Consider the following 22,858-nt stretch of genomic DNA (forward strand, 5'->3'; position numbering starts at 1 on the left):
AATCAGTGTATAGACTGTCCCCTCAAAGGCTCTGACAAGTCCTACTGAGACAAACACAAATTTTAATACCATGTTTTCTTAACTTATTTGTCCACAGAATACTTTCTGATAATGCCTATGAACACCCAAGGAACAGTTCACTCTGAGAAGCGCTAGACTGCCATGGAAATATCATTGCATCCTGCTCCTTCAGATGGACAAAGGCTTAAATAACTCTTAGGGAGTTCTAGAAATGGATTCCCATCATGTATGGAAGCACCATAACTTCTTCCTTGAGCCCAATCAGAGTGTCTTTCGTTAAGTAGTAGTTTCATTTCCTTTTTTATCCTGATATGGAAAACAGGTGCTCAGCAGCCTCCCGATTATCAGAACGCTCTGAGCACTGAGGATTCTGGGGGCCTCGAGGAAAGGTATTTGGCCAGTGGCCAACGTGCAGTGCTGTCTTTGGTAAGCACTTCCCCTCCTAGGGTCTGGGGTCTCCGGGGGTCCCTTCCTCCTCAGCTGCAGTCTGAGGGCTTTGGATCAGAGGAGAGCAGAGGTACCTTCTAGCATGAAGACTTAACAATCCCTCCCATTCCCCTAGAGTCAGTTCTCCACCTCTTTTCAGATCATCTTTCTCTCCTTTAATGAACCTTCTCCAGTTTCTCCACATGCTTTTTTGAGGGGCTGGATGATCCGGATTCTATTTATTTCATGCTTCTTGATGCGTTACTTTGGAATTGCCCTGGCCTCCTCGCTCAGTGGCTGTGTGGCATGTTGCTTAGTGAGCCCTCAGGGCTGGGCCTTTCCATCACTGATCCCCTTTGCGTGTCTCTCCCGGGTGGAAGTCTCTGCTTTGTCCCATTCGCTTATTGTATTTAACACACGTCATTACCAGGCACTGTTCTAAGTATTGATATGAAGACATTTAATTCTCATAACCACCCAATGACTGGTACTGTTTTACAGATATGGAAACAGAGGCACAGACAGGTCAGGCCACTTGCCCAAGGTCAAAGTTAGGAGGTGGTGGATGTGAGAATTGAATTCAGGCAGTCTGGCTCCAGAGTCTGTGCTCTAGCCACCTTGCTGTGCTGCCTTCCAATGCCCAATGCCCCATGTGGGGCCCCTTCTCCGCTCTGGCCCCAGGGGCCCCCTCTGTGTCCAGGCTTTGATGTGGCTCCTATGTGGCCTGGGAGTGTTGTGACCCTGTGTCAGGCTCCTGGAATTTGAGTGTCAGTTTGCAGGCCTGGGCATGGGGGGAGGCCTGTTGGCCAGGTAGAGGGTCCCTGTCGCTCCCCAGTACCTGGGATGACTGTGATGGTTTTCAGGGCCCGCAGCACCCGGAAGGTTCTCAGGGCTGAGATGTTGCCCAAATCCACAAACTCCGTCAGGTACCTGGGTAGGGGGTGCCGGATGAGGGCTGTGTCAGAGCAGGGGGTAGCTGATGGGTAGAAATCTTCCTGAGAATGGCCCAGAATGAGGATTCCCAAGTGATCCTTATAGCTGGGGTTACCATGGGGGAGAGGGCGGGGCCTGATCAGACACCCCGCGGGGCCTGAGAATTGGGAAAGGGAGGGAGGACTTTTGCTGCAGAGTGGGGGTGGCAAGGGTAGCCCCCAGTGGGTGGGGGCTGTGGGACTGGAGCCCAGGGCTGCTGCGTGTGGTCATGCGCCAAGTGTGGAGGGGGCATGGGGCAGCCTCCCAGCCAGGCCCTGGCAGTGATGGCTCCTGGAATTGTGCAGCTCACTGCACACCTCCACTCACCGAGAGGATCAGCCCACTCAGCCGCCCTCTTTAGGTCTGGCCCCTGGCCCCACCCGCCCCAGCCTCAGGACATCCCCGGGGCCCTGCTCACGCCATCATGATGACGCTGAAGTCCAGCCAGTTCCAGGGATCCCGGAGGAATGTAAAGTCATCGATGCAGAAGCCTCGGGCCAGCATCTTGATGAGGGACTCAAAGGTGTAGATCCCCGTGAAGGTGTACCTGGCAGGGAGAGGGCCAGGCATGGGATCCTCCAGGCAGAGTTACAATGATGGCCCCACGAGCAGGAAGGTCGCAGAAGTGACACATGCCACCGTGAGGTCTGAGGACATCAGTGAGAGTGGCAGTGTGAGCCGCCCTGGGGCTCTAAGTGTCAGTGGGGGTGACGGTGGCAGTGCGTGTCTTCCCGGAAGACAAGAGCAATGCCACTCCAAGCATCCTCAGAGTGCAAACACTGGGGACGGGCTGTGTCTGGGGCTGAGTGCTCAGGGGACAGTGAGCGGGCAACTCACTCCACGTGCTTGGACCAGCTGGGCGGGTTGCTCATGGTCATGAACACGCAGTTGGCCAGGATGGTGATCATGATGAACATGCTGAACAGCGTTGCGGAGGGTCAAGGAAAGTGAGGCAGCAGGCGGCGGGGGGCGGGCAGAGCGCCTCCCGCCTGGGCCCAGCTGTGCCCTCCCTGCCCCTCCCGCCGCTGGCTGGCCCCTCAGGCAGGATATGAGTGGATGAGCACCTTGATGGCAACCCGTCTGAGGATGCTGAAGGGGCTCAGCATGTAGAGGGCGGGCGTGGCAGAGAAGCGGAAGATGGACTTGCCCTTGTTGAGCACGATGAAGGTCTGAGGCAGGGAGAGAGCGGTGAGGCCTAGGGACGTGCAGGCAGATGGACGACGGACAGACAGGCAGAGGGGACCCTCCCGGGCCCAGACCTTCTTGTCTCTGTAGTAGGGATCCAGGTCCTCCAGGGGGATGCCGATGACCTCTGGTGGTGGGTCCCCATAGATAAGGGGGAGGTTCTTGCCAGCTTCCAGGTCACTGCGCGGCTTCCGTTCAGACTCCTCGATCTCCATCTGTTTGCTGCGCTGCCGCCGGGCCTCCTCCTCCACCCTCCGCCGTTCTATGGCTGCCAGGGACTCCCGGGTGAAGGGGTGCAGGCTCTCGGGGCCCAGAGGCACCAGGGTGGCTATAGATGGCCTGGCCATCCTTGCATCCCGGGCTCAAGAGCTGGGAGGGTGGTAGCCAGCTGGGGCAGCTGCAAAGTGCAGCCCCTGGGGTGTTGGGCGGCCACCCCACCCTGGGCTGCTGTCCGCTACTCACCTCCTGCCTGCCCAGGGGCCAGGCTGGGGAGGTTGGCGTGCAGGCCCTGCCGGGACTGGGAGATGTGCCTGCAAGGCCTGGGTGCTGGGGCCGTACAGGTGCTGGACACAAGAGCATCACCCCCAAGCCCTGCACCACACTCTCCCCAGCAGGGGATTGGCTGCCTCAGGAGTGACTGCAAACCAATCAGATCCTCTTCGGCCTTGGGGACCTGGGGCTAATGCCCCAGTGCCCTCAGCCACCTTCTGGGCCCAAGCTCCGGGAACTGTGTGGCTTCAGCCTACAAGGACAGAGAGAACCACAGCTGGTAGGCCCACACGGCCTCTATCCTGCAGTGAGGCACAGAGGAGTCAGCTCTAAATGTGCAGTGGGCCCAGAGGATGGGCCCAGAGGAGGGGCCTGGTGGGATCAGCCTAAAGTAGGGATGGAAAATGGATTTCATCTTGAGGGCTGCTTGGATCAGCTGCTACTGGAGATGTAGGCAGAGACCATCAAGGTTGCAGCCAGACTCGTTACAAAAAGACTGTCGTGATTGACTAGTGATGTCTGCCAGGGGCGTGAGAAAGCAGAATGTGGCTCATCTTCCTGGAGGGAAGGGAAAAAGAAGACGTGGGGGTGTAGAGTACCCTGCCCTGGACTCTGGGAAAGTGTAATGGGCTGGGCGAGGGCAGAAGGAAGGGCCACAGGCCCTGCAGGGGGTTCCAGCAGCTCCCTCCCATGGGACCTGTGGGACCTAAACCGAGGGTCGGCAGGGGAACTGGTGTGGGAGGATGAAGGGTGTGTGTGGGGCCACGTCAAGAGAGCCCACAGATGCTAGCCTGGAGGATGAGGACACATGGGAAAGGTCATGGGGACAAAGACGTGGATAGTTTTAACTGCAGGGGCTGCTGCTGGTTGGTGGTCTCTGTACGGACTGGGTGGATACAGGGGCAAACACCTGGAACTTTTGAGGCCTGGGAGGGCTGTGCGGACTGTCTCCTTGGCCGTCCCTTGGCTGCTCCTGGCCCCTCCCTGTCCTGCCCAGCCCTCCTGGGTCTGGTCCCTGCGGAAGGGAGGCGGCAGGTCGCTTATCACAAAGGCCCCAGGAGATGACCTACGTCAGCAGGCAGGCACAGGGAGACCACCACAGCCCCAACACACATGGCCACCACCAGGCCTGCACCAACAGACACCCTGGAGCCTCCTTTCCACCAGAGGGGCCTGGATAGACCATCCCCAGGGGCACCAGGAGCTACGCCGGAGGCAGCCTCTTACAGCAGCCCAGATGCCGGAGCAGCTCCCCTGCCAGACCAGCATGGAGACCTCCTTAGCCTTGGTCAACAAGTGGGGAGGGTAGCCCAGGGAGAGGCCAGAGCCATTGGCAGAGCTGGCCACTCCCCCGTGCCTGGCAGCCCAGCTGCTCCCTCCTGTCACCCAGGGAGTCGTGTTTCCACGGGGATGACTCTGCTCATTCCTGCTAACCCCGTCCCACAGCTGCTCATTGGCCACATCGTGTGCGTGGGAGGGCATGTGTGTGAGCACACACATGTACACACATGCACACCCCCAGCCCGAAACCACCCCTCACTCGGACCCCAAAGCTGTATCCTACTGTTTGCTACACACCTTTCCACCTCATCCCATCAGCGGCCCTGCAGACAACCCCATACAGAAGACACTGACGGCTCTGGTGGGACCCTGTGGCCGCTGGGCCCCCTCCCAGGTCACAGGCCCTGCTTGGCAACAATCCTCTGGCTCCTTGTTGCCATTCCCTCCTTCACAGGAGCCCAAGTGGGACCACAAACACCAGACACAGTCTGACTCCAGCCCTGCATTCATGTGATCTACATTCGCCAAAGGCACCAGAGGCCCCCAGTGGAGAGACCCAGTGGTTTCTGCTCATCTGGCCCTCCTGGCCTCCTGCAGGCTTCGCACAAGGCCACTGCCTTTCTTCTCCAGAGAAGACCCTGGCCTACCCCTCTGGGCACTCTTTCTATCTGCTGCTCCTCCTTCGTGCCCCTGGAAGATGCTGCTTCTCCAGGGCCCTGTCTGCAGCCCTGCTTCCTCCCCCTACCCACCCACCCCTGCTGCTCTGCCACCAGAACAACCAGTACCCACCTCCTTTCCCTGGTCTCTGCAGCTTGCCACTTCTGCTCCCACTTCCCCGACGGCCCCAGTCACGGCTCCCTTTCATGTGCAGCCATAGCCTTTGGAACTGCCAGGTCTGTGGTAATTCACGCCCTGCTTGTGTGATTGACCTCTGGCGTCTGTTTCCCCTACCGGACTCCTCACAGCCGGGGCCCGGGGGCCACCACTCAGTCTGGGGCCTGGCACCCTCGCACGTGTCTGCTGAAACATTGTTGCGTGGCCCCCACCTCTCTCCCCTCCTCTGGGCCCTGCCTGCCCTGAGCTCCAGCCCCACTGACATGCACAGCCAGCCTTGTACCTCTTCCTGCTGTCCCCAGCTGGCCCCAAATGGACTCCTCATCTGTCCCTTCAAATCCTGCACTTCATCCTAAGTTCCTCTCCTCCTACCCTCTTCACCAGTCTTGAAGCCACTTCACATCTGGATGTCCTGTTGTGTGAAAAGGGAAATGCCTCCTCGGCCAGGCCAGGTGAGGCATGGCTGGGTCAGGGCTGCCGCACACGGGTGCGACCTGCCAGCTCCCTGCTGCGCTCCCTCCAGCACCCATGTCTCCGCAGCCTCCAGCTGCCGCGGCTTCATCGCCCCTCGTCTGCTCTGTTCTAATTACCTCCTTCAGCTTCCCTCCAGTCTACCATTCATATTTCCAAAGTCACAAAACTGATCATGTCACCTTCCTGCTTAATCCTTCAGTGGCTTCCCACTGCTTGATTGTCTCCATACTCTAACTGGCTCCCAAGGCCCTCCGTGGCCCATCCCCACCTCCCTGCCTTCTCCTTCCCCACATGCACCCACCTCTGGCCATACTACCTCCATTTCACAAATGGGAGAAGCTGTTTTACAGCCCCACCCCCATGTCTTTGTTTATGGTCTGTTTGCTTCCTGGAGCACCTTTCCTTTGTGTCACCCCTGAGAACTTTAATTCATCCTTCCAGATGCAACCTACACAAGAACCACCACCTCCAGGAAGCCCTCAGGGGGCACTCTGGCTGAGTGGATCACTCCTTTGCGCCACCAGAGTGCCTAATTTGAATAAAAGGTTACCAAATGAATGAATGAATGCATGAATTATTCTCTACTCCTTTCAGCACACCCTGAGCCTAAATCATAACCACTTTAAGCATTCCTTCCTCTCATCCCATGTCTCAGCTCATGCTCAAGGCCTGCTGCTGTAGGCCACGGGGTTGTTCATGCCCTCAGCCCTTGATGCTGTGCCTTCCCCACTCCAGCAGGCCCTCTGGCTTCACTTCCTCCCTGCCCAGCCTCAGTTACCACAGCATCACCACAATCCCTCTCAAAAACACCATCAATTCCAGCCTTCTCTCTACTTTGTCCCACTCACCTGGGGACACCCCAGCATGCCTGTCCCAGCTATACTGTTCCCAAGTCAGCCACCGAGCAGCTGAGGTTGCTGGAGCAGAGGACACACCTGGCAGAACCATCCTCACTGCCCTGTGTCCTTCCTCCACTTGCTGTAGTGAAATCACCACAGGCCAGGCCACGACCCTCTTGTCTGCCTAAGGCCTGGTTCGCTGGCTAACTTCTCTCTACTACCATTACCCTCTGACCATCTACGAATAGGCTCTTCCTTCTTAAAAATAATGGCAGTGGTGACAAAAACTACCGTCCCGGCCTCACACCTCCATTCATGTCTTGCTCATCTTTCTGTTCCTGTTTATGGACAAACTTCCTGGACAGCGTCTCCACCAGCTGTCTTCGCTTCCTTACCTGAGTTTGCTCTCTAATTCATTTCCCTAGGCTTCTGTTCCCCGTGATGCAACTGAGTGGGGCTCCGTCAAGCCCCCAGCACCCTCCCTGCTGCCGGGTCCACTGTCCAGTGCACATTTCTGTCTTCACCACCCTGAGCCTCTCGGAAGCATTCACCCCAGGTGGCTGCAGCCCTGTCCTGGAGATGCTTTATTCTCTCAGTCTCCGTCAGAGCACACCCAGGGCTTCCCTCCGACCTCTCTGGTTGCTCCTTCTCCATTTCCTTTGCTTGTCCTCCTCTCTCTCCCCATTCTCTAAAGTTTCTCAGAACTCAATCTGGATCTGAACGGCATCATTCCTGACTCTAGTGTTGCAAGAATGTGATAGACCTCGACTCCAGGCTTATATAATCAACTGCGTTTAGGACCACTCCATGTGGATAGCTAACAGGCATCCCAGCGTACAGAGTCTAGAAGGAAACACTTACCTTCTTCTACTGTTTCACCCAGTCTTCCTTAACCCAGGAAATGGCCCCACCATCCATCTGGTTGCTCAAGTTTGAAATTCAGGGTGTCTCCTAGAATTCTCTTTTTTCCTCACCTTCTACATCCAGCCTGTCCTAAGTTCTATTAATGCTATCTTCAAAATATTCGTCTTACCCCAGTGCATACCACACACACACAGATCTTTTATAATAGCTGTTTCCTTCTAATTACTTTGTCACCCACTGCAAATCAATCCTGTAAAGCAGCTGGTGGTCTTTTAAAAACAAGGAACTAATCGTATTGTTTCTCCTGATTAAATTTCTTCAGTAACTTCCTGTTGTACTTAGAATAAAACCTGAACAAGTTATGGTGGCCTCCAAGGTCCTGGTGATCCAGCCCCTGCCTATCTCTCTGCCTTTGTCTCCTGATCTCGCTCCCCTGCTCACTCTGCCCTGGTCCCGCTGGCCTCCCTCCAGCTCCTTGACCACTGGGTACACGCCTGCCTTTGGGCCTTTACCCAGTTCGGTGCTCCCCACCTTCACAGGGCTGTTGCTTCTCACCCCCAGTCTAGGCTCAAATGTCTCTTCTGCCAGAGGTTTTCTCCTTTTCTCTAGATCCCAATCCCCTGTATTCTCCTTGACATCATTTATCATAATTGGTAATTGTTTATTTGCCTCATTTATTTGTCTACGCCACTAGACTGAGATGCCAAGAGGGCAGAACTGTATCTGTCTAGGTCACCATTGCCAGTCCCAGCACTGTACCCACAGGAGACACTTGCGACGTGTTTGCTGAAAGAATGAATGGATGAGGCCTTGGGAACAGAGCTTTCCAGAGATAAAATGGATCCTGATAGGTTTCATTCCTTCCTCCCTCCCTCCCTCCCTCCCTCCCTCCCTCCCTCCCTCCCTCCCTCCCTCCCTCCCTCCCTCCCTCCCTCCCTCCCTCCCTCCCTTCCTTCCTTCCTTCCTTCCTTCCTTCCTTCCTTCCTTCCTTCCTTCCTTCCTTCCTTCCTTCATCCATCCATCCATCCAGTTCAAAAGCCAGAAGCTGAGCGGGCTCTGAGTAGGACACAAAGACACTTCAGTTGAGAGTCCCACCTTCTGAGCGCTGATAGTTGGGAAGAAGGTGGACATGGGCACATGTAACTCTGAGATGGGGAGAAAGCAATGGCCACCCTAAAGAGGGAGGCTGATTGTACTACAGAAGCTCACGTGGATGAGTGGTTACTTCTAGATGCAGAAAGGAAATATGTGGGTTTTCAGCTGGGCCTCAATGGACACAGGAGGCAGAGGGGAAGGGCACTCCAGGGGGAGGCAACTGCCAGCGCAGACAGAAGTAGGACACAGGGTGCTACACGCAGGCCAGGCTTTGTGGGGCATAGAATCTGCTCAGGGATTTGGGGGAGGTGGGCAGGGTGGCTGGGTTAGGGCCTTGAATGGCAGGTCTGGGACTCTGGACTTCATTCTGTGGCCTTGGAGAGCCCCTCACAGGGGCTGTGGGTTGGGGTGGGGTCATGTTTGGCCAGCATACATGTGCCTTCTGAACCCCTTTCAACATGTCTAGAATAGATGGTCAAGCTGCGTTGTTTTCAGTGGGCACCAGTGGAGGAAGGAAAGGGTCCTGACATGTATGCATGGTGACTTCCTGGCAGGGACAAGCACTGACGGCGTCCCATACCATGGGCTGGGTGTCACACTGGCAGATCTCCACGGGGCTCCTCTGGCCGCAGCCAGGAGGAAAGGGGACGAACGTGATAGCTCAAAACCTCCTCCTGCCACCAGAGTTCAGACTCCAGTCTTGGCTCCAGCCTATTCCTGATGTGAAGGCTGAGGACTGGGGAGGCTCCAGGCAATGTCTTCCCACTGAATTTAGGAATGTTGGAGTTGGAAGAACCTGAGAGATCAGTAAGTCCAACTCCCTCATCTTATAGATGGGGAAACTGAGGCCCAGGGAGGAATACCCATGCCCCCCATACCACACATTTATCTATTCAACAAACATTCCCTTGGCATCTGCTTGGTGCCAGGCTCTTCTGGGAGCCAGTAATATAGCAGTGGCAGAGTCCCTGTCCTCACTGAGCTTGCATTCCAGAGGAAGGAGGCAGGCAACAAACAGGGAAGCAAATAAGATAATTTTAGAGAATGATAAATGAGAGACCATGCCAAGACCAAAATCCAGCTCCTGGGGGCACCAGGGCCAAAACCCATTTGGTAAGAGAGAAGCCCAGTCAGAACCTGCGCCAAAAGGGAAGCTTGGGCAGAGTGGAGGGTAAAGTCAGGCTATCCTGGGGGCCTGGGAGTGTTGAGCAGTCGGGGTGAGGGTGGGGGAGGAAGGAGTCAGGGAGTCAGGCCGGGGCCAGCTGTCGGCAGGCAGGCAGGGAGCCGAGAGCTAGGACATGCTGGAGGGCGAGGCAGCTCTTCTCTGGAGCAGGGCCAGCCCAGCATTGTCTCTCTGTGGGGCTGCCAGATCGGCACATCCAATTCCAGATATAGTCTGACCACAGAGAGAAGCCTTTTCTCCCTGGCCTGGGAGAATACCTTTTGTATTCATCCAACCACTTCTTCAGCAGCCCACTCACAAAGTGGAGTTTGCAGTTACCCCTGGATCTTTTCCTCATGAACTGTGGTCATCTTAGATCTTCACCATCCTATAAATTGTGTAATAGATTTTTCTCTTTTGAATATAGTTGGAACTCAACAAAATATTAGAAAATCAAATCCAACAGTATATAAAAAGAATTATATACCATGACCAAGTGAAATTTATCCCCAGTACACAAGGCAGGTTCAACACAAGGAAAAGCAATTCATGTAATCCATCACTCAGTAGTCTAAAGAAGAAAAATCATATGATCATATCAATAGATGCAGAAAAAGCATTTGACAAAATCCAACAGCCATTCATGATAAAAACTTTCAGCAAAATAGGAATCATTCATGATAAAAAACTTAGCAAACTAAGAATAGATGAGAACTTCTTCAACCTGATAAAGAACATTTATAAAAAAACGTATGCTAACACAGTACTTAATGGTGAGAAACTAGAAGCTTTCCCACTAAGATCAGGAAAAACACAAGGATGTCACCTCTCGCTATTCATTTTCAACATCACCTTGGAAGATCTAGCTAATGCAATAAGACAAGAAAAGGAAATAAAAGGTATACTGACTACAAAGGAAGAACTAAAACTGCCTTGATTTATGACATGATTGTCTATGTACAAAATCTTAAAGAATTGACCAAAAAAGCTCCTGAACTAATAATGACTATAGCAAGGTTTCAATATGCAAAGTTAATAAATCCAGGTGTAGGATTTTACACCTACCTCTATTTAAGCTCCCCATATTCATTGCACATTTTCACCTCCAGTCTTTTGGGAAGGCCTGTTGGATCTTGGTTTTTGCTCTCAGTTCAAGGCCGTCCCTCACAGATGAATGTTTGTGATACTGATTATCTCAAATTATTGGCCAAATAAGGCTCAGGACAAATACCACCCCCTACCTCCTGCTGCCATATGCTTCTAGAACCTTCTCTTCTAGGACACTTATGCTTTCAAGGAGGGTCCTTCAAGCATCCAGAAACCCACCTAGCAGCACTTCATCAGCCTGAAACCTCCCAAGAGGCTCAGCCATGCCCTAGCAGCCTAGGATGTAAAAGCCACTGTGAGAAACCCCTGGAAGGTTAACAACGGATGTTACCTGCCCCTCAGAGCCTTCCCTGTTCACTCTAGGGCACTTCCCCAAGGATACTGAGATAGTAATCAGCTTGTTGGCCTTAATCACCTTGCCTCCTGTCAACCAAACATGGCCTTCATCTCCAGCAAAGGATGGACTTTCATCTTCCATCCAGGTCAGGCTGTTCTGTTTCTCTGTGATTGGGAGCAAGATGACAGAACTTCATGTGATCAGTGGAGACCCCTCCTTAAGCTCCACCTACAGTGGGGGCTCAGACTCAGAACTTTCTGAGAGACTGAAACAGATCAAACTCTTTCTGCCCTGGCCAAAGACAGCACCACCGGGCATTCGGGTGGCCTACTTCCCAAATTCCTGCATTCCCACTGCGGCCCAGCTCCAAGAATGCAAAATGGATCCCCATGTCCCCCTAGCTGTACATCTCAAGTCACAGCTTTTTCCTCAGCTGGGCCAGGCCAGGGTGGGGATGGGAAAGGAGTAGCTGTGCTGTTTCTCTGCCAGCACTTAGGGCCTTAACCTTGGCAGGCCAGGGGCCTGGAGGAAGTCACCTCGGGTGGCCCTCTCCTCCTGGTCTAACACTCTGCAGAGGAAGTCTGCTCCAAGAGGTCTTGGAGGGAGGCCTGGAGCCAGGAGCCGGGAGCCCGAGCGGAAACCTCAGGACACTCTGGAGCCCTGAGAGCTCCGGAAACAAGCAGGTCACGTGAGGAATGCTCTGGGTGAGGGGTGGGCTAATGCTGATTGCATTTTCCATGCCTGGCTCACTGGATCAAAACAAGCCTCCCTTTTTTTAGGCATCTGATTCAACTAGCCTGATAGTTTGTCCTCCCCAAGAGTAAGAGAGTGGTGGCCACATTTATTTTACACTTGCTGTTGGCCAAGGTTGGTTTCCTGTCTGGGCTGTATCGGCAGCCCTTCCCCCACAGTCAGCCCCATTCTCTGCCAATCCCCAAGTTGTCAAAGAACATCAGTTAGTTCTTCCCAACCTGCCTCCTCTTCCCAAACCTGAGCCTTTTCTCCACCCAGAGGGCTTTTGGTTGTCTAGGGACTTGATGAAATAAAGACCCACAAATGAGAAAAAGTCCTCAAATGGCTGTGTTTGGATTCTGTGAACTGTGCCCCCTTCCCGCAAACCATGCCCAGCTCATCTGCCAGCCCTGGAAACCTTTTTTCCCTAGAAGCAAAGGCCCAAGACTGAATTTAAATCAAAGGAATTTATCTCAAGACATAGAATTACAACCTCTGTTGGCTTGGGGGAGTCAATTATGAGTGGGAGGGATTGGTTTCTCTGGCTCCCAAATCTAAGCACTTTTCCTGTCATGCTGACATGTGCAGGCCCACGAGGCGGAGGCTTAGGAATTATTTCTTGATGAAAAGCGGTCATGGATACATTCATTTGGTGCTTACTGCAGGCTGGCACTGCTCCAATTGTTTCACATTTGTCATCCCAGCTGACAAGTGGCAGAGCCGGGATTTGAATGCAGCACTCTCACGCCAAATACATGTGCCCGCTACTACAAACACCACCTCCCTGCAGACTTTGGGGAACTAGGCTGGGCCTGGCTGCCTGCCTCCCGCAGCACAGGGCCTGCCCAGATGGAGGTCCTGTCCAGGTTGCTCCCTGGGCTGACCTGCCCCTTACCTGTCTGTCCTCTTCAAAAAACAGACCACAGTCCTTGGACTAAGACCCTAAAACATGTGGGCTGTGGTGGGCAGGCTCTGGCAGGGCCTCCTGGGCTTCATGAGGGAAGTTGTGGATGGTGGGGATTACATGTCAATAGTTTGGTAAAGAGACTTCATGCAGGTATGGTTTTTATTTGTACCAGTTGATGCTCATAAAACCCCCAACTCTCTCTGCAGTCCACTCATACACACACACTCTCTCATTGCTCCTATGAGTCATTTCCCAGCTGCTCCAAAGGGAGGGGAGGCTGCTTTGTTCCACCCAGGCCTGGCACTTCCTACCCTCTGCTGGCTTGGCTCTCTCTAAGGAGCCCCCAAGCATGGTGACTGGGACTCCATGGATGCCCCCTCAAACTTGTACGTGCACACTCTCTTACATATACACATCTAGGCCCACCTTGCCCACCCATGGGCAGATACCCATCCTGCACACAGGCTGCCTCTGCACCCTGCCTGCCCCTACCTGAGGTCTGCCCCAGGAGATGCCTGCCTCTGCCCTCTTCTCTTCTGCCCTGCAGACTCCTTTCCCATGCACAGCTGACAGGCCCTTTTCCTGCCTTGGGTCCACGGAGAGGCCATCAAGAGGACTATTCAAAGCGGATCTTGAGCCTGGAGAATTCCAGGGCTGACCTGGCTCCCCATTCCCTCCATCAACCCCAACCATTCAGGCAGTATGGGCTTTGAGCCCGCCCTGCTCAGGCCCCAGGCCCTGGGAGTTGGAGTCCTAATCACCAGCACTAGGAAAAGCAGCCCTGGTTTTCCAAGAACTTGGCCTATAACCTGAGACCCCCAAGGAAGGCTGGGGGACTGTGTCCCGCCCCTCAGCCAGCTTGGCCCTGCCACTCACTCAGAGAACTTGGCTCTATCTCAGAAATTGCTCCAGGGATGTTTTCTCACCATCTATCCCGGCAAAAGATCCTTCTCAAAATTAGGCCAATCAAGAACCTACAAGCTTCAGAAAAGACCCAAGTCACTGGCAGATCTCACTCATGGGTGCTAAGGAGGGACTCAGCATTGCTATTGGCTTTACGGCACTCGTGGCAATGTTTGCAAAGTGCAAGCCCTCGTAGAAGGGGCTGTGCTGTCCATTTTATAAAAAGATCTCCCTCACGTGGTAGGAGAAAAATACACCGCCTCCCAGCTGTGCAGGGTGCCTAGCACAGGGTGAGGTCCCCCTGCTTCCTGCCAGGCAGCCCTACCTTCTGATGGCTCCTTCCCCCCTCACCAGGGGCTCTTACTCCAGAGTCACAGCCTGGTAACCCCCGTGATGACTACTAGTTAACACTTCTGTAGAGCTGATTGCTTGGCAAACACTGTTTTGGGCACCCCACATTCATTGGCTCATTTACTCCTGACCATGATCCTATTGTTATCACTCCATTTGATGGATGAGGAAAACTGAGGCACAAGGAGGCAGGTAATGCACCAGAGGTTTTTTATGTAGTAACCTGGGGCTGGAAGCCCGGCCCTCGGGGAATCTCGGAAGAGACCTTGGCTCTCAAACACTAAGCTGTATCTCTACCCCACCCCACCCCTGTCTAAACTGGACCATGACCTTCTAGCACCTAGCTTGCAGGTGTTGCGGGTGGGGGCCCCTGGCTTCGCAAACCAGTTCCGAAGCAGAATGGGGTCTGATGACTGTTACAGTTTTGAACTTTTCATCCAGGCAGAGGGCAGGGAGGCCTCCAGGTAGGGGGCGGCTGCCCTTGGAGAGGCACAGGGTCTCCCTGGCACCCCTGCTGCCTGTCTGCTCCTGCTGCCCCATCCCCCCAACAAGGGCTGTTGACTGAAAACTGCAGGGAATAAAAATAGCTGCTGCTGATGAGGCAGAATGGGGGCCAGAGCACATGCAAGGCCTGGGGCAGGGGCTGTGGAGTGGAGGGCACCCAGGCTTTCCCAGCCCCACAAGCATTTTCGGATGGAGCCACAGGGGGCCCGGTCCTGTCTCTGCCGCTGCAGAGCTGGGGACCCCTGCAGGAGGCCCAGCACCTGCACAAGCCCTAGGGCTGCCCATGGGAACCTGCTGCCCTGCAGCCCTGGCCCCCCTCCAGCATCAGCTCCTCCCAGGGAGCAGGGGCCTTGGCCGCAGTGGGCAGAGTCCTGGCGGCTCACTAGCTGTGTGCCCCTGGTAGATGAAAGGACCCTCTGAGCCTGAGCCAGGACTCAGGAACAGAGGGTTGTATAAGCTATACCATGGTTGTGGACGTCTGCCCTCCTCTGTGCCCTCCCCTTTCCCTACCCACTCTCAGAGGCTTCAGGCCTCGGGTTTTTCATTTTCCTTCAAGGCAGCTCTTCCCTGGCACCTGGAGGCAGCCTTTCCACTCCTCTCTGTCAGGCCCAATCCCTTCTCTCCTTTCTGGCTATGTCTCCCCTGGGAGCCTTCTCTCAACTCCACCCCTAGCTGGGCCACCCCCACCCCTCCTTGCCGTTATCTACAGTGTTCTCTGCTCTGGTGGCCAGAGTTGCCCCCAAAGGTAGGGACCTTGTTAGGCCCACCCCCAACATCTGGCCACACGTATTATGCCTTCAGCATCTAACTTAGGCCTCCCCTTGGCCTGAGCCTCAGGCCTGGGCACAGAAACCCCAGCGAGAGAAGCCGGCTGAGCAGACCTTGACACCCAGGCCGGCCTAGCTCAGGGGCCCTGGGCCTTGAGCCCCCATCCCACACAGTTTCCCAACCGGAAATGACAAATAGGGGCAGCCTGGGACAGGGCCACCTGTGAAGGACCCTTAATTACCTTCCCCAAACCCGATAAAATCCCAGCTAACCCCTTGAGAGATGCCTGGGATGGAGATGGGGATGTCTGGGCCCCCGTGTCATCCACACACAGGTGATGTGGCTCTGGACACTAGTGCGATGCTCACAGCTGTCCACACCAGTGCCGCACAGAACAAGGCTGCTGGCCACAGGAAGGGGACCGGGGATGACCCCAGAAAAATCTGGAGGGTCCTGGGAGAATCAGTCCTTTGCCCAGCTCAGCACACCTGTGTCCAGCCACTCCACCCCTGGGGTTTCCTTAGGCCGGCTCTGGGCCCCTGGCGGCAGTCACAGCCTCGGTCACAGGTGACCGCCCCAGCTCCACCCCACCTCTCTGTCAGCCCCTTGCTCTCTCCAGACTAGCTGGACTGGTGGAAAGTCATCTCTAGGTACACTCCCCAGACTGGCTGATTGTTAGGGGCTGAATAAAATGGCCTTCAAGGCTCCATTGGGCTCTAACCTTCCTGGGCTCTGGGGTGACTTATTTTTGTGCAGGCCCCACTGCAGGTGGTATGGGTGGGAGGGGATGTGCCCAGTCTCCACCTGGAAGTTGGCTTCTCCACAGGGAGCCCTCATCATGATCTGGCCCCGTGCCCCCAACAGAGGGAGACACAGGGTACTCAGCCTGGTGGAGGAAGGGGCCAGCCTTGCTCCCACAGCAGCGAATTCTGGGAAAGCCTCAAGTAGCCCCCACCCCCACCCAGGGCCCTCTAAGGGCCTTCCCACTCTTTAGAACAAATGCCGCCTCTGCAGAGCACCACCACAGGCCTCCAGATCACCTCCTCCAGTGGCCACTGCCCAGCAGCCCTCCCCGTGTCCCGGGTGTCCAGCCCTGCCAGCAGGGAGCGGGGAGGGAGCTTGCAGTCCGGCACCGCACCCCGGCCCCCAGCTTCTACCCCACAACCTGGCTCTGAGTCTCCTCTCGAATCTCCCAGAGTCCCCTCAGCCCGGCTTTCTGGTCCCCATCCCCACACCCCACTCTGCTATGTTGGGCCACTTCCCAACTGTGCCCCAAGCAGGCCCTGGAGAGGCAGGGGCAGCGGGCAGAGCCCCGGCAGGCGGCGCAGCCGGAGACGTCCTCTGCTGGCACCTCACAGACGCCTGTTTCAGTGGAGCAAAGGAGCCGCCGCTGCCTGCCCAGACTCCTGCCGCCCTCCCCCCACGCCCCTGCCCTCTGAGCCACCGCAAACAGGCCGAGTTTGGGTTTCTCCACTCGCCTCTCCCAAAGACACAGCCCAGGCTCTGTCCCTTGGGTCACCCTGTGACCATCAGGAGCCAAGCCTTAGGCACTGGGCCATTTGTAACCAGGGTGAGGACCCTTGCTGAGGGCAGGGACAGCCAGCCAGCCAGGGGTACAGAGAGCAGATGGCAGGGTAGGGAGAGGCAAGTGTGGGGGACAGGGGGTCAAGACATAGGTGCTTTGGTGGGGGCAGCTGCAAAGCAGGACCCATGCGGGCAGGAGGACAGTGGTGCCCGGAGCAAAGTGGTGACTTCCTTGGAGCTAGGCTGGGCTTGGCGCCAGGGCGCCCTGCCCCTGGGGTGGCCTGCCCTTGGGGTGCCAGCCTGGAGCCCGGTGCGGAGGGACACGGTACTCACTGTTGGACGGGAGCAGAGTGCTTGCTGCCGGACCCGGAGTGTCGTGCCCACCTCAGGCTCGGGCTGGGACTCTGGGGGACTTGGCTGGGGGGGCCTGGCCGGCGGGGACAGCTGCTGTTGATGTCACAGGGTCATGTGTGAAACCTGAGGACTGGGCCAATCTTCAGGTGGGAGCCTGGGCCGGACTTCCCTCCCTGGGCGTGCTGTGGGCTCAGCCCAGGGCCGCCCGGGCTGGGGGCCCACTGACCCCGGGCGACGGAGTGCACACATGCCCACATCCACGCCCACACACCAGGGCACACGAGCCACTTGCCCAGTTCTCTCTCCCTTGCCAAACTTACACAGGCTCATTCTTACTTACAAGTGAATCTTCTTTCACACTCATTCCCAGAAGCACTCCCTCAGCACACGCCCTACACACTCACATATGTGCTCTTGTAGGCACACCCTTGCCACCACCCCATGCTACACCCACACAGGCTCAGCCACCCACAGAAATTGCCCTTCAAACATTCACACCAATGCTTCCACTGCATGTCACACCCATTCACACACACACCTGCTGCTCCCACACACACACACACACACATGCTTCCACACTCACCTCAGACTTGTGCATATATATGTATTATACACACATACTCATATGTACTCTCCTGCCCAGATGAACATAGATGCCACACATTCAGGACACTAGAATTTTATCAAGTGTGTGTGCACACACACCAGTCATGTGCATGCATTCATGCATTTCCAGGCATGTTTCTTATATCCATGCAGTTGTCTGCGCCATATACACACTTCTGCTCACTTGTACCAGGGCCACCTATGTATACCTATTGTCCCTAGATTTTTATCAGGTATATGCCTATCTGTACACGCACACATCACACACATCCTAAGAAACACACACACACACAAGGAGTTGTTTGGCTGGAGAGAGCAGCGATCTTAAGGGTCATTTCTCCACCCCGCCCACCCCCCTCTCCCCCTGTCCCACTGGCTAGACATCTGTCCTCAGAGCTTGGGGAGGGGATGTCCTCGGGGGAGGGAGGAGGTTGGCTTACCCCCTCCCCCACCCTCCACTCTGGGGCTGAGGCGACCCCTAGTGGAGCTGTTGTGAAATGACCCGTCTCCCGGCTGGCCCCTAGCACCTGCCCCAGGCCAACAGGAGACGCCCTGGGTGAATCCAGGGAACTGATGGTGCCCCATCGCTCCCTTTGTTGCCCTCTGCGTTTCCCATGCCCGCCCCTGACACTACCTTTTCTGGAAGCCAAACTTCCGGCTGGACTGAGCCCAGGACAGAATGCCCTTTGTGAGGGGCACAGGGAGGCCTGGGGAGTGGTCTCCCTAGGCCCTGGGGGTGGGCCCAAGGCACCTCTCCTCCAGAGGCTTTCTGCACATCCAGATTCAGTCTTGTAGAGCCCCTCCTTGGGGTCCAGGCCAGGCTAGGCTTTCAGAAGTTCTTGCTATGCCTGGACTGCCCACATCTCACCCTAGGTGAGTCAACTCACACCCTCAGAAGTGTGTCTTCCTAACCTATGTGTGAGTGTTTGTGTGCTCTGTGCACAGGTCTTTATCCTGCTTTGCTCACTGGCCTTTCTGACAAGCATTTTCCATGCAGTTTTGAGGTAGAGCGGGGACATGGGACAAACATCACGATTAATTTTTCCTGCATATGATGAAAATGCAGAAAAACAGCATAGTAAGAACAGGAGGGACTCCATCTTAAGGCTAAGATTACATTTTAAAAACCAGGGAGTTAGGAGGTAATATTCCTAACATACTTTATGGTAATTAGCCAATACCCTATCTTAAGACAGGGAAAGCAGTCCTGAATGATATGCTCCCTGCGCTTGAGAATAACCACCATCTTGGAGAAGAACAGGATCAACAAATTCCTGTGTTAAGTTTATCTTACGGACTACCTAGAGGACTGACTGTGGATGGTGACATAATGTCTTTCCCTGGAGACAGACTTCATGAGATCTCAGGTCAGGCCCATGCCCCCTGGCCCTTGGCCTCATTCTTGAAATCCTTCAAGGACACAAATCCTAAGCTTTAAATGCGCCTGCTCTCTGAAGCTGCCTGTGCTCCCCTTTGTGTATTTTGCCTTAAATAAAACCTTCTTGCTGCTCAACTTACCGTGTTTTGTCTGCACTCTTCCAAGCCTCTTGGAGATTAATTAAGAGACCCTTTTTCCCAGTGGCAAGCATCTTTATAACTTCGCTATTTCATTCATTTTCTAGATTTAACCACAGTCTTCACTCCGTCTTACTTCAGACAAGTAGGTAAGGGCTAGTGAGATCTCTGATTTGGGCTTGCAAGTTCCCGTCACCTGGGTGACCCAAACAGGACTGTACGATCATGCTCTTTAGGATCCTGTTCAAAAATCCCCTTTCTTTGCTTTGGGAAGTTCTCAGAACATAATCTCACTCCATCCAGTGCTCTGTGGCTCCTCCAAATCCTGGGGTGGTAGGGGCTTAGTTCCCACGCACTGCAGATCCAAGCAGACACTGGACGCCAGGTGACCCTGGCTTCAGGAGTTGCTAGGGATCTGCCCTACGTGGAGCAGGAGTTCAATGAGCTTCCCTTTCTTCCCTCTGCTTTTACTTGGTCTCTGCTGCTTGCAGGGCTGCTGCCACTCGCTGCTACTCTTGCTTTACTCAATTCCTTCCTTAGCTACACTCACCTGACCTGTCCATGAATTCCTTCTCATTAGAGTCAAGAACCCTCCCCCCATCCATGCTGAGGTTTCACCTGTTGTGTGGGGAGAAACTTCTCCAGATGCAGCTGCCTAGCAAGTTTTATTGTTACTGTAATCCAGGTGTCTGCCTGTCTGCCTGCCCGTTTCTTCTTTGCAATGGTCTGCTTCTAGCATTGAGAAGAAAAGCAGACATTTTTGTCTCCTGTCTTTCCCCAGCGCTGCTCCTTGGGGTCCCTCTCATCATTTCTGGCCCTGGTGTGGCTCCAGTTTGCTTTGCTGCTTCCACTGTCTGAACTCCTGGTCCCTGTCTCCTGACAGTCCACTCCTCCCTTCTGTGTGCCTTAGAGGAGAGGTGGTGGAGGCAGTTCTCTTTTCCCATTCATGCCTCTGCCCATTTGAGTGAATTGCCTTCATCTAATAACCATTCACATTATGGGACTTCAGATAATGTTCCATTTTCAGCACTTAAAAGTAACACTGTGATGGACATATTTTAGTAGAAATCTTTTTTCTCATATTTAGTTTATTCCCATAAATAGATTTCAAGGTAATAGAGGGATTGACTTTTGGTACATATTGTCTTGGGAGACTAAACAAACAAACAAACCCCAAAACACCACCAAAAAAGACAAAAAAACAAAACCAGAGATGCAAAAAAGAGTTCCAATTGAGGAAAAAATGAAAAGGAAATAGGTGGAGTGCTCAATGCCTCAAAGAAAATAACAGTAGGTAGGGCGAGTAGCCAGAAGGTCACCTCCTCCAGTGCTGGGCTGATGTTAAATCTTCTGTAAGTAAAATAGCTCTGGCAGGTAAGTGTATGGGTTTTTCCATTCTTCAAGTGGCAAAAGCTTCCATTTCCCTTGACAAAGAACTTGAACACAGAAGCCAGATAGTTTTTACCTCAGCCCTGTCTTCCAAAATACAGGTTCCAGGTAGGGTTAACCCCAATCTTGTACTGAATGACCACCTGGTCCTTTCTGTTTTCTAGTCACCTCCAGCCTGCTCTGGGCTTCCTTTAAAAGGATGAGGGTGGTGACCTCCTTGCTGGCCTCCCAGCCTCCAGCTTTGCCTCAGTTTAATCCAGTGAGCCTCATACTCCCAGGTGAATTTTCTTCAATGAGTGTCTATTCTGGTATTTCACTTCACTAGACAGAAATCTATTATCTAGCTACTATAATAGCCTTTTCTAGGAGTTTTCAGCAGCCTAGGGACAGATGTGGAGAACATGGGGAGTCAGTATCTTAGTTTGGATCCCCCAGAGCAGAGCCCGAGGCAAGGATTTAGAAACAAGTAGTTTAATTGGAAGAAGATCCCAGGAAACACTGTGAGGGAGTGGAGAAGGGATAGGGAACGAGAAAAGCCAACAAAGTGTGGGTCCATGAACAGGCTATTAGTGGGACAGCTGGGGACTAAAGCCATGGGCATGGCTGACACACTGTGGGGAAGACCCTTCAGCATTGTCCCAGTGAAGCCAGGAGGCTGGGGAGTTTAGCATCAACTCCTGTCCCTTGATGCTTCTGGGTTGCTCCTGGAGCAGCTCTGGCTGCCTCATCTGTGGCCAGAAATGCCCCCAGGTGGAGAGGCTGTAGGTGAGTGTGAGACCAATTGCAGAAGACCCCCAGGCGGGGAGGGGGGTGGTGTGAGGCCTGACAGCTTCTCTATAGTTGCCTGCTCTCTCCCAGGCCCTCTCCCTCTCTTTCTCTACACACACATGTACATACACATGCACATACGTACATGTGATTTTCAAAACAAAAATAAGATCTTACTATGCTTATTGATTGTTTTGCTCCACTCTCTTCGACACCATTCCACCCATCAACAGCCGTGCTGTATACCAAAACTGTCAATGGCTGATACAGTATTCCATTAGGAGGATACATCCCCATCAGACATTTGTTCTTTTAATTCTGGCTGACATAAACAAAAATCTGAGGAACAACATGAATCTTCCTGAAACATGGCTGTGCCCACATAGCCTCCTTACTTTTCTCCTGCTCAAAACCCACCAAGAGCTCTCTAGTACCCACATGGCAAAGCCTAACTTCCCTAACTTGGCCTTCGAGTCTAACCTACAGCTGCCTGAGCTGCTGGGACTTCTCTCTGCCCAGCTCCTCCGCCACAGCCAGGCGGTCTGACCTGCTGGGTCCTTCCAGGCCCGACCGTTCCTGCCTCTGGGCCTTTGCTCAGGCTGTGTCCCCAGACTGGGCTGCCCACTCCCTCCAATACTGCTTGGCCCCATTCCAAGGGCCTCCGCCTCCCTCAGAATTCCATTCCTCCATTAAAGCACTGCTCACAGGCCTGCTCCCTTGGAGACGGGGACTAAGGCCTAAAGGAGGACGTGGGAATGGTCGTTGTGGTTTAGGCACCAGGACTTAAGGGAAGGGGAGCTGAAGGGAAGTGGAGAGTGAGGGAAGGGCGGCTCAGAGGGTGCTAATCCCAGCTTCCGGTCCGGATTTTCCTTGACTGCTGCTGAGGGCCTATCTTAGGATGGTCACAGCTGCCGAAATAGATCTCTCCCCTCACCTGTTCTTAAGCAAAGACGAACTTGATAACTTCCTGTCAAAAGAATGCATGCTTTGATAATTCTTCCAGGATGAGGGACAATAATGAGAGCGCTGGTGCAGAACTTTGCAGGCCTCTCTTCTGAGAGCAGCGGTTCACCTTGGCCAGGAACCAGGGAGCAGACAGCTACAAGGAGGGAGTCAAGGGCCAGCCACCTTTTTCTGACTAGGGCCCGGCCTTTTCTGTGGACTTGGTGTGTTTTCTTCCTTCATCTGCCCCAGAAACCCCCTGGACCCTAGGATGCCTTTCTGATTCAGCGGAACGGAGCAGATTCTCTGTCTTCCTCATGCACCTGTGCCCCCAAGTACTTCTACAGAATTCTCTATTCCTGCTTAATAAACTCATCATCCTAGTCAATTAGGCTCTGGGGCCCGAAAACCAAGTGTCTTGAGTTAGGGCCGGGCTTCCCAGTCCCTCACTCACTCACGCAACAGGCACTGCTCCCCGATCCCCGCTCCCACTGGGCCGGTACTGGGTG

General features: G+C 54.2%; 1 protein-coding gene across 3 annotated transcripts in view; it reads right to left on the minus strand.

The window, feature by feature from the left end:
* Nucleotides 1-17,211, minus strand: part of SCN4A (sodium voltage-gated channel alpha subunit 4) — a 42,879-nt gene extending 25,668 nt beyond the window's left edge. For 2 of the 3 annotated variants that reach the window (XM_036997555.2, XM_036997556.2), the window contains exons 1-3: nucleotides 2,257-2,365; nucleotides 1,838-1,966; nucleotides 1,286-1,377 (exon numbers count right to left, since the gene is read on the minus strand). In XM_036997555.2, coding sequence (XP_036853450.2) covers nucleotides 1,286-1,377; nucleotides 1,838-1,966; nucleotides 2,257-2,336 — 301 coding nt within the window. In that variant the 5' untranslated portion in view covers nucleotides 2,337-2,365. Of the gene's footprint in view, nucleotides 1-1,285; nucleotides 1,378-1,837; nucleotides 1,967-2,256; nucleotides 2,366-2,469; nucleotides 2,589-2,678; nucleotides 3,347-17,108 lie in introns of those variants that run through there. The other variant, XM_036997554.2, reaches the window with a different exon arrangement.
* Nucleotides 17,212-22,858: the final 5,647 nt, after the last annotated feature.

This window comes from Manis javanica, chromosome 4, assembly GCF_040802235.1.
Source record: "Manis javanica isolate MJ-LG chromosome 4, MJ_LKY, whole genome shotgun sequence".
Classification (NCBI taxonomy): domain Eukaryota; kingdom Metazoa; phylum Chordata; class Mammalia; order Pholidota; family Manidae; genus Manis; species Manis javanica.